General features: G+C 43.0%; 1 protein-coding gene across 1 annotated transcript in view; it reads left to right on the top strand.

Annotated features, from left to right (window-relative positions):
- Positions 1–248: 248 nt before the first annotated feature.
- zcchc7 (zinc finger, CCHC domain containing 7) overlaps positions 249–14640 on the top strand; it is an 81793-nt gene continuing 67401 nt past the window's right edge. The window contains exons 1-3 of the mRNA XM_073842763.1: positions 249–357; positions 3224–3735; positions 13946–14131. Of these exons, the coding sequence (XP_073698864.1) occupies positions 3237–3735; positions 13946–14131 (685 nt within the window). The 5' untranslated portion in view covers positions 249–357; positions 3224–3236. The remainder of the gene's footprint in view (positions 358–3223; positions 3736–13945; positions 14132–14640) is intronic.

The raw sequence follows: 14640 nt of genomic DNA on the forward strand, positions 1-14640 counted from the left end.
AAGCTCCCAAATGACACTTTATCTACCTGAACAAGGTTGTAAAGACCAATGTTTAATGCCTGGCTTCCTTATGTTTCTTGTAAAGTACCACGAGGCTTTACACAAACAGATAATTCAAGTAAAAGCACTTCCTACATTTCCAAATCATCTCCTATTTACACTATGAACAAGCATGGTAATAGTTAAAACAATCCCCACATTCAGAGTCACTAACCTTCGGTCTCTCTCTCTCTCTGTGTGTGTATGTTAAATATAGCGCTATAGCCCAGGGATGAAGACTAGTTGGCCAACCATTTAATTTTCCTGTGGAGTCCGGAAGCGGGTGTCCCCGTGTTGCAAATCGGAATTTATAAACAGGTCAGATTTTTATTCAGTCTCTTACCGTACCCGACAAAACGTGTCATGTGGTGTAGCTGAGGTTACAAATGTTTTAAAACACTCTCTCGTGCACGTTTATTAATAATAAGCCCAAAGCCGGCGTCCATGTGTAACGTTAGGCTACGTGAACACACGTGGGACATTGAGCAGCACTTGATAGCACTGAGGCTAACATATGTTCATCAGATTTATGTTATCTAATCTTGGTCTTCATTGATTTTAGGCTGTTACAGCACACGGGTTTTATTTACTCATATGTTTTATACAGATATTTATTATTGTGAATACTCTAGGATTCTTGTGTTTAACGTTACTGGATTGTTTAGGTTTCAAGTTAGCATAGAGTCTATAGCTGGTGTTTCGTGATGTTGTTTAAATGTTAAATCTGTTATGTTCATAATCTTGGAGGTTTTTATGAATCTGACTAGAATATATATCTCTGTGACTTACGTGCTGCTGTCAAACAGGCTAAATTTAAACAAAGTCACATGTACAGTGTTTGTTTATATACAGTAGAACTAATTGCCATTCTTCAGGATGCAAACTGACAGTTTAACTAAAACTTAAACAGCAGCTGTGTTTTATGTTCATGTCATTGCACTTGGACTTATGGATAAAGACTGTCGTCTCTTGGCTTCATTTGAGTAAAAGATTTGAGGGACTGCTAGTAATGTTGTAGAGGTCAGAATGGGGTTCACCATGTGGGGATAATGATCATGTTCCCATGAGGACTCTGTAGACATAAATTAATATTATTTCTTTCTGGTCCAACCCTGTACATCCCACTATATGTGTTGTTCAATAGCTCATATGATATATAACATAAGATAATTGATTGACAAATGAAATCAAATAAGCAGTACATTCGGTCTCCTTAATGTAGGGAATACCAGGTACACATACACAGATTATGATTTCCAGGGACATTTTTTACATTTGTCAGGGCAATTTATATAATCGCCTTATTGTTATAAAAAACTATATGTTGTTTTTAATGTCCCAATTACTTTAAGCAATATTTTAAACTGCTGTCAATAACAATAGACTGTTTAAAATGTACATTAAAAAAAGAGCTCATAGTGCTGCAATATTATGATAAAAATCATTATTGTGGATTATTGTAATAATGATTATTAATATCGATGTAGAAAACAGAAAGCATGTCACATTCTGGCATCATGGACAATGTGTCGGTCCATGATGTTAGTCTAGTCTAGCCCAAGTTATGCAAAAACGTCCGTTATAATCACTGAAGCTATAAAATTAATCTTTAATTTACATTGTATCTGCACTGTGTTGTTTATGATGAGGGAATTCGTGAGCGTGCACACTCCACACAGCTCTGGCGTTTTCAGTGCTGACTAATATAATAAGCGCCTCTGATTGGCCAATGCATTCCTAAGTTAAACAGAAACGCTTTTGATTGGTTATAAGTCTGCACAAATCAGCACATAAAAGCGATCTGATGCAGTGTGAGTGAATGTAAATATAATTCGTGAAGTGGCGCTTTTCATTCATTTTCACATTTCATTTTAATCGTGACAGCCGTAATACATTGTTTAATTGTGCAGGGGGATTTTTCCCCTTTGTCTTGAATTTATGGGGCATTTTTGTTCATTTTGGTGAAAAGACCTTGTTAATTTCTGATCCTATTGGAAAAATCTGCTGAACAGTCTGAAAATTGCTGCTAGATAAATTAGCGAGGTTTGCACTGTGTCAAGTCTTGTTTTCCCAAAGAAGTTGTTTATGAATATTTAATGGAGTAACACTGGAGTGTGTAACACTTTAGAATAATTCTAGTAGTTAACTATATGCAATTCATTAAGCAACATTAACTGACAGTGAGCAATGCATTTGTTACAGTATTTATTAATCTTTGTTAACATAAGTTAATACAAATACAACCATTCACTGTTAGTCCATCTTAGCCAATTTCCATTAAATAACATTAGTAAATACAACTTTTGATTTTAATAATGTACTAGTAAATGTTGGAATTAATATTAATAGTAATAGATGCTTTAAAATTATTTTTATTGTTAGTTGATTAACTAATGTAGTCAACCAGTGTGAATAAATTAAATGGAACCTTATTGTAAAGTGTTACTGGATTTTGTTTTGTAAAAAATAAATACTGTTTTTATATTTTGGCACATACAAATGTTTGTAAAAATACATTAAGCATTAATAATAATCTAAACTTTTAAGGTTACACCTTATTTATCAGTATCCTTGTTATACATTTAAGTACTGAGTAATATTAACTAACTATGTGTACTTACTATATACAGTCAAACCAAAATGTATTCAAATTAATTCACCTTCAACATTTCTTACATTATCACAGTTATAGTTATAGTTTAGGAAATGGTAATCAAGTATGACAAGTTCAGTCTGTGTTGCAAAAAGTTCGCATTAGCAATTAAAGAAAAAACACTTAAGCAAAACATGGCCAGATCAAAGTGTCTGAATAATTTTTGGACCAAAATTGTTATTAATTTTACAGGTAGTCCACTGTATGAAGAATTTTTGGGTATAATATGTCACAGTTTACTTTATTTTACTATCCTCACTTACATAAATGAACTATAGTGTCCTGCACACACTAGTAAAAAAAATAAAAAAATATAACTGGTGTCTGAATAATATTTTGTTTGACTGTAGTTATGGTTGGGATAAGGATTTGGTTGAGGGTTAGTTGCATGTAATTAGTCGTAATTTATTGCTAATACTATTGTAAGTACATGTAACATGCATAAAAAGAACAAAAGAACGTGTTATTGACAAGGTGATACACAACAATGATACATGATGATTTTTAATGGCTTGGCTTCTCTCTGTTTAGGGCTCTCCTTGAGATGTTCTCAGGCTATCAGGAGCGGGATGACTATGAGGATGAGCTGTACCAGGACGATGCAGACTCCAGTTTGTCTGACTCTGACAGTGAACTGGAATTCCGGCTTTATTCCCAGCTGCACTACGGTGCTGAGATCCAGGAGGACAAGGAGGACTCGAGTAAGGTCCAGTCATCTGTACCGCAGACTCAAACAAAGCAGAAATCCTTGCCTCCTGCTCCAGCTGTAGATGTTATTGTGATTAACTCTGGCACAGAAGAAGAGGACAGCGTCTGTGCTAACAAAGGTCAATCATCAAAATGCAGTAACAGGAAGTTGCAGCCCCATCTACCAAAAATTCAAGCAGGAAGAAGCTCCCCAGATGAGACTGTGCTGTTGGATTCTGAATCAGATGACAGCTCTTCTGAATCTGTAGCTCCTTTTGTGGCGGATCAGGATTCAGACTCAGATGGGCTGGAACAGGATGAAGATCAGAGCAACCAGCTCAACCTCTCCTTACCAGGTAAGGATTTTACTTACTACATATGTATAAGTATATTGTTGTGTTGTTTTTATAGAAGTGCACTCACAAATTTGTTTAAATTAAGACTTTACAAGTCCACAATTAAATTAAACACAGGTAAGTTATTAAACATTATTCTAAAAAAATGGTTAAAGGTCCCATTGTCACGATACGAATGAGGTGAGGTCTGGGTCCAAATGCAGGAGAGTGATATTTATTTAAACAACAAAAACAAACAAATAAACAAACCAACAAAAGGCCAACACGGCACACACGACAAGAACTGAGCAGGAGCAGGATACACACAGAACTGGTGACACGAAACAGGAAACAATGCAGACTCACCAGGGTAGTGAAAGTGTGGAGATTATAAAGACAAATGATAATAGTGATCAGCTGGGGAAGACGAGTGACATAATCAAGACAGGTGAACAATCAGGGAAGTGCAGTGCAGGGAAGGGAAAACAGCGACCCCAGGTGGCTGAGGGAAACCCCACAGCCCAGATCATGAAAGTACCCCTCCCCTACGGAACGGCTTCCAGACGTTCCCTAAGGCCGAAAAGTCTGGAGGGAGGTGGAACGGGGGACTGGTGATACAGGGGGAGGGATGGTGGGCCAGGCCCGTGCCACGGAGGACCGTGAGCTGGCCTCGCCGCCAGAGGAGCGTCAGCGGACGCCGCCGCCAGAGGAACGCGAGCTGGCCTCGCCGCCAGTGGAACGTGCGCGGTCACCGCCGCGTCCGGAACAGAGATAGCAGTCAGTGCCGCGTCCGGAACAGAGATAGCAGTCAGTCTCGCGTCAGGAACAGAGACAGTGGTCACTTGTGCGTCAGGAACAGAGATAGTGGTCGCCGCCGCGTCAGGAACGGAGATAGCGGTCGCCGCCGCGTCAGGAACAGAGATCGTGATCGCCGCCGCGTCAGGAACAGAGATAGCAGTCAGTGCCGCATCAGGAATAGAGACAGCGGTCACTTGTGCGTCAGGAACGGAGATAGCGGACGCCGCCGCTTCGAGAACAGAGATAGCGGTCGCCGCCACGTCAGGAACGGAGATAGCGGTCGCCGCCGCGTCAGGAACAGAGATCGCGATCGCCGCCGCGTCAGGAACAGAGATAGCAGTCAGTGCCGCATCAGGAACAGAGACAGCGGTCATTTGTGTGTCAGGAACGGAGATAGCAGACGCCGCCGCTTCGAGAACAGAGATAGCGGTCGCCGCCACGTCAGGAACGGAGATAGCGGTCGCCGCCGCGTCAGGAACAGAGATAGCGTTCGCCGCCGCGTCAGGAACAGAGATAGCGATCGCCGCCGCGTCAGGAACAGAGATAGCGATCGCCGCCGCGTCAGGAACGGAGATAGCGGTCGCCGCCGCGTCAGGAACAGAGATAGCGATCGCCGCCGCGTCAGGAACAGAGATAGCAGTCAGTGCCGCATCAGGAACAGAGACAGCGGTCACTTCCGCGTCAGGAACAGAGATAGTGGTCGCCACCGCGTCAGGAACGGAGATAGCGGTTGCCGCCGCGTGAGGAACAGAGACAGCGGTCGCCGCCGCGTCAGGAACAGAGATAGCAGTCAGTGTTGCATCAGGAACAGAGACAGCAGTCACTTCCGCATCAGGAACAGAGATGGCGGTCACTTCCGCGTGAGGAACAGAGATGGCGGTCGCCGCCGCGTCAGAAACGGAGATAGCGGTCGCCGCCGCGTCAGGAACGGAGATAGCGATCGCCGCCGCGTCAGGAACAGAGATAGCAGTCAGTGCCGCATCAGGAACAGAGACAGCGGTCACTTCCGCGTCAGGAACAGAGATAGTGGTCGCCACCGCGTCAGGAACGGAGATAGCGGTTGCCGCCGCGTGAGGAACAGAGACAGCGGTCGCCGCCGCGTCAGGAACAGAGATAGCAGTCAGTGTTGCATCAGGAACAGAGACAGCAGTCACTTCCGCATCAGGAACGGAGATAGCGGTCACTGCCGCGTCAGGAACAGAGATAATGGACGCCGCCGCTTTCCCGCGGAAGAGCGTCTCCGCCCCCGCCGCAAAGTAGGGGCGCATCTGCGCAGCCTCGGCCCTACAGGCGTCCATCTGCGCGAAACAGGCGTAGAGGAACTCAAAACGAGCAGCCGACGCCTCCTCAAAAGAAAGATTCCTCCCCGCTGGACCCATTTGGGGAGTCTGCATTCTGTCACGATACGAATGAGGTGAGGTCTGGGTCCAAATGCAGGAGAGTGATATTTATTTAAACAACAAAAACAAACAAATAAACAAACCAACAAAAGGCCAACACGGCACACACGACAAGAACTGAGCAGGAGCAGGATAAAACGAATGGGGATTATAAAGACAAATCATAGTAGTGATCAGCTGGGGCAGAACGGGTGACATAATCAAGACAGGTGTACACGATCAGGGAAGTGAAGGTGCGGGAGTGAGAGAAACAGCGACATCGTGTGGAGAATGGAAAGGCTGCAGCCCAGAGTCATGACAGTCATCTCAATGGAACGGATACCAGACGTTCCTTGAAGCCGAACAAGTCTGGAGGGAGGTGGAACGGGGGACTGGGGAAAACAGGGGGAGGGATGGCGGGCCAGGCCCGTGCAGTTGCAGCAGGACCGGAGAAGAATGTTCTGGGAAGCTGGTCGAAACCATCGCAGGGCCCGAGAACTTGGGCAGGGCACGACCGGACCCAGGAAAAACGTCCGCGGGCATCACCGCCAGGGGAACTTGAGCTGTCATCGCCGCCGTCAGAGGAACGTCAGCGGGCACCGCCGCCAGAGGAACGTGAGCTGGCATCGCCGCCATCAGAGGAACGTGAGCTGGCATCGCCGCCATCAGAGGAACGTGAGCTGGCATAGCCGCCAGAGGATCGTGAGCTGGCATAGCCGCCAGAGGAACGTGAGCTGGCCTCGCCGCCAGTGGAACATTAGCGGGCATTACCGCCAGAGGAATGTCAGCAGTCACCGCCGCGTCCGGAACAGAGAGAGCGGTCACCGCCGTGTCCGGAACAGAGAGAGCGGTCACCGCCGTGTCAGGAACAGAGATAGCGGTCACGGCCGCGTCAGGAACCGAGACAGCGGTCACCACCGCGTCCGGAACAGAGAGAGTGGTCACGGCCGCGTCAGGAACAGAGAGAGCGGTCACCACCGCGTCCGGAACAGAGAGAGTGGTCACGGCCGCGTCAGGAACAGAGATGGCGGTCACTGTCGCGTCAGGAACCGAGATAGCGGTCGCCGCCGCTTCGGGAACAGAGATGGCGGTCACTGCTACGTCAGGAACAGAGATGGCGGTCACTGCCACACAGTGTTGTTTTTGACAACCATCTTAGATTTAGATTTAATCTTAGTCTTTTGGACTAAAATGCTTCTTAGTTTTAGTCAAATTTTAGTCACTTCTATATGTGATAGTTTTAGTCCAATTTTAGTCGACGATAAGTCAAATAGGTTTTAGTCTAGTTTTAGTCAAAAAAAGGGAAAAGAAGTAGTCTTTTAACAAATTAATGTAGGTCAGTAAGTATTTTGCTGTTGGGTAGTGTCACTTATAAGTTCTGAAAATAGCAGATCTATAGTTCAACACAATGTGAGCTTCCGGATCGACTATTTTCACCAATAATTACAATAATGAAGGAATGTTTTAGAACATAAAAGACAAACAAGGATGGAATGCTGAAAAACGGCTTGCCATACTAGTGTAGCAAAGAGTATTTAATGCTAAAACGGCTTGCCATAGCGTCAGATACTTTTTAAGTTTTAATTGGCATGCACAATAAGCGGAAATGTCATGCATTTTAAACGTCTGACGGACCACCCACTAACATTTTCGTCTATTCTCGTCTCGTCAACGAAAACTCACACACGTCTTGTCATGTTTTAGTCATCAACGAGCCATTTTTATCTCGTCATCGTCTCGTTATCGTCATGAAAAAAAGTGGCGTCAACGAAATGATTTCGTCATCGTCATCGTTGACGAAAACAACACTGCTGCCACATCAGGAACAGAGATGGCGGTCGCCGCCGCATCAGGAACGGAGATGGCGGTCACTGCCACATCAGGAACAGAGATGGCGGTCGCCGCCGCATCAGGAACGGAGATAGCGGTCGCCGCCGCTTCGGGAACAGAGATGGCGGTCACTGTCGCGTCAGGAACCGAGATAGCAGTCGCCGCCGCTTCGGGAACAGAGATGGCGGTCACTGCCATGTCAGGAACAGAGATAGCGGTCGCCGCCGCATCAGGAACTGAGATAGCAGTCGCCGCCGCATCAGGAACGGAGATAGCGGTCACTGCCGCGTCAGGAACAGAGATAATGGACGCCGCCGCCTTCCCGCGGAAGAGCGTCTCCGCCCCCGCCGCAAAGTAGGGGCGCATCTGCGCAGCCTCGGCCCTATAGGCGTCCATCTCCGCCAGGCAGGCGTAGATGTACTTGAAACGAGTGGCCGACGCTGCCTCGAAGGACATCCCCGCCGTCTCGGGAACAGAGCGGGTGGTCGCCGCCACCAAGCGGGCGCACGCCGCCGCCAAACGGGGGGACGCCGCCTCCCTGAAAAAATTCCTCCCCGCTGGACCCATCTTGAGAGTCTGCATTCTGTCACGTTCGCAAGGGCTGAGAGGAGGAAATCTGGGTCCAAGTGCAGGGAAGGGAATATTTATTAAACAAACACAAATAAACAAACGAACAAACAAAAGGCCAACACGGCACAACGCGACTTGAAGCAAAACTAAAATAAACAAAACAGGAAACACGGTCAAGGAGTCAGGATCAGAAACAGAGACAGAACATACAAGATACAATGCAGACTCACAGAGTGGGAAACGAGTGGGGATTATAAAGACAAATCATAATAGTGATCAGCTGGGGCAGAACGGGTGACATAATCAAGACAGGTGTACACGATCAGGGAAGTGAAGGTGCGGGAGTGAGAGAAACAGCGACATCGTGTGGAGAATGGAAAGGCTGCAGCCCAGAGTCATGACACCCATATGGCTTTTTTCATGAAAACTGAGGTCTAGGGGCTATGAAACTACCATATGAGTTTCAAAACAGTCAATCCACAGTAAACTGCACACAGCCTGCTTAAAGTAGCTGTTCATTTTCACGAGCCACTGTGACTTCCGCAAAGATGTGACGTCCGATCTACTCAGTCACCGCCTTCAGTCACCACCCCGAGCACCAACCAGCGTCCCACCCTCCTTTTGTCAAACCCAGACAATATCGTGTCCATAACATTGCTAAGCAACAACAACACGAAAACAAGTCGAGAAAACCCTGTTCAGTCTATAGATCATGTCGAAACTACATCATTGCACAGGCTTCAGAACAATGTGAATATAAGAGACCACTGGCACGTCAACTTCAGCCTCTTTCACACAGCGATTCCGGTAAATACACGGATAATGTTTCCCATGATTTGTTCCGCAGTTGTTTGATTTGGTTCATTCACAGTTGTTTTCCGGAATCTGTGCGTGCTTTACACACAACCAGGGATGGAAATTAACTTTTTTGGCCGGTGGATTTCAAAATCTACCAGCCACTAAATGTTTTTACCAGCCACTTTATGTTTTTAACCGACAATGTGTAGCTGCATGTGAAAATTAATACTACAAGAACTACTATACTTGAGCAGTTTATTTAATCTCAAATCTCAATAAAATACTGACATTTTCACCTAATTTTTCTATCATGATACAGAGCTATCTTCACAACTACACAACTTATAACCCACATACTATAAGTAGGGTGACCATATTCTGAGAATCCAAAAAGAGGACACCCTCCCCAGGATGCACCCCCACCCACACACACACGCATTAACAACGCATTTGGTCGAAATTGAGGCTTAAAATGGACTTTATGAAAACTGTTTTGTCTTGTGGCAAAGTCTCCTGATCAATTTTGTCCCAAAGAAACGAGAGCGTTTCCGAGAAATAAGAGTGTCAACATGTTTGACTAGCTGGCCTAAAAACTTTAAAGGCATTTTTCTCTGTTTCAGTGTTGGTGTAGTTACTGCACTTTATGATATTTTACAAAATCCCCCCAGACATAATTTTATAGCCAAAAAGGAGGACATGTCCGGGTAAAAGAGGACGTATGGTCACCCTATATAACAGCCTAGATATTTTATGTAGCCTAATTTGCGCGCATTGGGGAGTCGCTCTCTAAACGCAGGGTATTAAAGTTGCTTTTGAATGCGCGTGCGCGTTTTACTTTTGGTTTCGTTTTTACTATAGCGCGAAACTCTCCGCAATGTAGAGCGTGCATTCTAAAATACAAGAGATTACTTAACAAAACCATTTGGGTGGACACCAACGGGATTTTGAAAAGCGTGTCCCCAGTGGAAATTACACCCCTGTGTGAGTGGAAATCTGCCGCCGAGTTATCATCTGATGTGAATGAATGCCGCTTTGTAGAGTATATTGAGAAAAACGCGCCATGAATTGCATCTGACAGAATGTGCACTGTAGCACGAAATACAACATATTTCTTCAAAAGCTGATTGTAAAGATATTTTAACAGACCTCTTAATGCCTGTGATGTATCGCCACTTTTTTTTGAAGGTGTGCCTCCGCTAAAAGTGTCCGCCGTCGTCTTCTTCGTGTATTTTAACGGCAGTTCGCAATCAACGTTAAGGTGCATTACCGCCTCACGCCGTCCGATTGAAGTATGTTATTTTTATTTACCCGCCACGGTGGCCGGTGGGTGAAGCGAGTTTACCCGCCACAACACAAAATCACCCGCATTTGGCTGGTGGCGGGTGCTAATTTCCATCCCTGCACACAACCCATAAAGACATGTGACGTATGGATGTGAGATGTAATGCGACGCGTACCTTTCACTAAACTGAAACTAACCTGAACAAACTGTGCTTCAATGTTGATAGTGCGGAGCTGGCTCTGCCCGATCGCCGCTTCATTCCACTTTGCACGTATTTTTTCGTCGTGAAGAGCCGCATGATAACGTGCATCATCACTACAACACTGCCTTTATGGTTCTGGCTTTTGTTCACACAGCGCTCGTTCCCGTAATTTTCCAGAATCAGCGCGCATTGTGAAATGGGCTTTACTAAAGCAACAGTTATGTAGCTTACTGCATTCGGTGTTTGAAAAAGAAAAAACATTAATGATCATTCTGAAATATCCTGTTGAGTATCAGCAGGCTAGGCTCTCTCTATGGCTCTGGGCTCGGCTAAAGCATACATGACCGTAGTTACCTGTGGTTGGCCTGGCTGTGCGTCACTCAGAAAACAACAGGCCAATCAGAAGAGAGGCTCATGAATATTAATTAGATGGGCCAAAATCGACCTGTTTTTGACAGAGCTCCTAAAAAAGGAGCTGTAAAAATATGTGACCCTGGACCACAAAACCAGTCATAAGGTTAAATTTGACAAAACTGAGATTTATACATCATATGAAAGCTCAATAAATAAGCTTTCTATTGATGTATGGTTTGTTAGGATAGGACAATATTTGACTGAGATACATCTATTTGAAATCAGAAATCTGAGGATGCAAAAAAATCAAAAAGACTGAGAAAATCACCTTTAAAGTTGTCCAAATTAGGTTCTTAACAATGCATATTACAAATCAAAAATTACATTTTGATATGTTTACAGTAGGAATTTTACAAAAAATCTTCATGGAAAATGAACTTTACTTAATTTCTTAATGATTTTTGGCATAAAAGAAAAATCTAAAATTTTGACCCATGCAATGTATTTTTGGCTATTGCTACAAATATACCCCAGCGACTTAAGACTGGTTTTGTGGTCCAGGGTCACATATATTGAGATGGATTTTGGCACTTATACCGCAAATATATATTCTTAAGGACATCAACAACTAAAATAAACCTCCAGAAATGTGTACAATATGGGACCTTTAAATAGGGCTGGGCGATTTGGCCTAAAATCAAAATCTCGATTAATTGAACATTTTAACTCGATTACGATTAATGAACGATTATTTTATTTATTAATAAAATTATATTTAATTATATTTATATAATATTTATTTTTTTGCCCTCATAGTTCACTGACAAGTAGGGATGCACCGAAATTAAAATTCTTGGCCGAAACCGAAAAAGAGGAAACCAAGGCCGAAAACCGAAACACCGAAAGAATTATGCCAATTATTAGTACCATTCCATTTATGGCTATGACTGTGTACTAATCTTACTAGACTCAAGGCATTGCAGTTGCATACATTAATATTAAAGTTTCAAAGAATAAATCAATTATATTAATTTAAACAATTATTATCAATCAAGTATTTTATTACTTGACATATACATATATTTTACTGCCTTTGTTTAAATTGTTTAAATTTTTATAACATTATCTTCTGGATCCATCACATTATAGACTGTAAAAAAATTCACATTTACAAGTCTACGCGTTTCTCTTCCAGCAGGAGGCGCTGTCAGACTGGTATACAAAGCAGCGCAACAAATGACTTTGAAACGTGCAGCGCTCAGATTTATTCAATGGATAGCCTTTTGAAGTTTCATCATTTCTTGTCTTTCAGTCCCCACATTTAAGACCACCTGAAATCATAATTATGACTTTTATAACCCCTAATAACACTGCAGTTTTCAATTAAAATTAAGAGCTTTATTTCAAGAACCGATTTTCTGAAACAAACCTTGCACAATATACGTTTCTTTTTATACGTTTCCCACCATATTCAGGGCACAAGGAAAATATTAGGGGACTAAATTAATATCAGCATATGAAGTATAATCGTCTCTCATTGTCTCTGAGAGAATGCACGTCAGATGCTGAAAATCAGTTTTCACTTTCATTTTAACATTGCGCAGTTTTCACGTTGCTTGTGTGATCTCCATTGGCTCACCTCCATGGTTTAAAACATAAATATTAATAAAAATACAGTATGAAAAGACATATCTTTAAAATATTGTGACGTAACACCAACGTAAAGCTAATGTTTTTCACTCACTGAAAGCTACATCTGTCTCGATCTCTGCTCTTATCACTGCACGCACGACTGCAGACACAACCCCTCTGGAAATTTCGGCAAAACAAGTTTTGCAAATCGCTATCCGTGGGTCTTTCCATACGTCCACACCGCAGACGTGTTGCTTCAGACAAGCACGTGCAGGCTGCGGTTTCTGTTTGTGTCAACATACTGTTTCGGCCGTGTTGTTTCGGTGATAAAAGTCTTTCGGCCGAAAACCGAAAATGCACTTTCAAAGTAGAAAATAAGCACTGTCTTCTAAACAAAATTACTCTTGTATATCCTGTAAATTTTTTAAGCTCTCCATGGACATGTCGGCGGAACGGAGCGGGGTCACGTGACTCCATACGCGGTACTGTTTTTAAAGGGAAAGTAATCGAAATAATCGACCTGGAAACATTTGATCGATTATAGGTTCTGAATGTCGATTTCGATTATTTTTCGATTAATCGCCCAGCCCTACCTTTAAAGGGATAGTTCACTCAAAAAGGAAAATTCTGTCGTTAATTACTCACCTTCATCTTGTGTGAAACCCGTAAAACCTTTGTTCATCTTCAAAACACAAATTAAGATATTTTTGATGGAATCCAAGAGCTTTCTGACCCTCCATAGACAGTTCTTCTCCTCCTCTAAGTATTAAGAGTACCACGGCTGTCAGTTTAGTAACAAGTTTATTTTACTTTTTACACTTAATTTCTCAAATTGTCATTTTATATCTTACAGTGTGACTGTAATGTGGCACAATATGTCATTTCCACCTCTAGAGGGTGCATATTCAAAACAAACAAAGAAACAAAGGCGTAGTTTGATGCTGCGTTCACGCCATATCGTAAATACCATAATTTCGAGGTGACAACACGTGACGTTTTACTCGGAGCTGTTCACGTCCTCAGACTCGGAATTATGCTTTTTCTATGGCAACACTATCAACGCCTAAATAGAGGCTACGTTGGTCAGGTGGTACAGCGGTCATGTGGTACAAGTCATAGCTCTCAGAAGACTCCCAGTTCACAAGTTGTAATTACTAGTTCTACGAGGACATGAACGCTTTTTACAAGTTGGAATCTCGTAATTACGGGAATTCCGATATGGTGTGAATGCACCTTGACACCGTGAGTAAGTGTGGAATTATGGGAGTTGTAGTCTTTATCCCCACAGTCGATGCAATCTGACCCAAGTCAGCAAAATATATAACTTTTTTTATATTTTAATACAAAAATCTTACATATTATGCCTTTAAATAAACTGTTTTCAAGCAGGAAGAAGCTCCCCAGATGAGATTGTGGTGTTGGATTCTGAATCGGATGAGAGCTCTTCTGAATCTGTACCTCCTTTTGTGGCGGATATGGATTCGGACTCAGATGGGCTGGAGAACTGGATGATTCTGGGACTGGACAAACATGATGAAGATCAGAGCATCCAGCTCAACCTCTCCATACCAGGTAAGGATTTTACTTAACCACATATGTATGAGTATATTGTAGTGTTGTTTTTATAGAAGTGCACTTACAATTTTTTTTCCAAATCTTTACAAACCCACAATTAAATTAGACACATGTAAATTATTAAACATTATTCTAAAGAATGCTTAAAGGGATAGTTCTCCCAAAAATGAAAACTCACATCTTGTTCGAAACCCATAAAACCTTTGTTCATCTTCAAAACACAAATTAAGATATTTTTGATAGAAACTAAGAGCTTTCTGATCCACTATAGACAGTTCTGTCCTCCAAGTATCAAGAGTACCACGAGTGTGCGCATTCCTCTGCTCATAAACAATGCAGGTGCATGGTGCTGCTGATGTAAAATGCACATGCATTACTCTAGATAATGGCGGAAGTGGTGATTTGGAGGAGAAGAATTGTTGAATAAAGTTGTAATTTTTGTTTTATTTGCACACAAAATGTATTCTCATAGCTTCATAAAATTACAATTAAACCACTGAAGGCAG

The sequence above is a fragment of the Garra rufa genome, chromosome 6, assembly GCF_049309525.1.
Source record: "Garra rufa chromosome 6, GarRuf1.0, whole genome shotgun sequence".
Classification (NCBI taxonomy): Eukaryota; Metazoa; Chordata; class Actinopteri; order Cypriniformes; family Cyprinidae; genus Garra; species Garra rufa.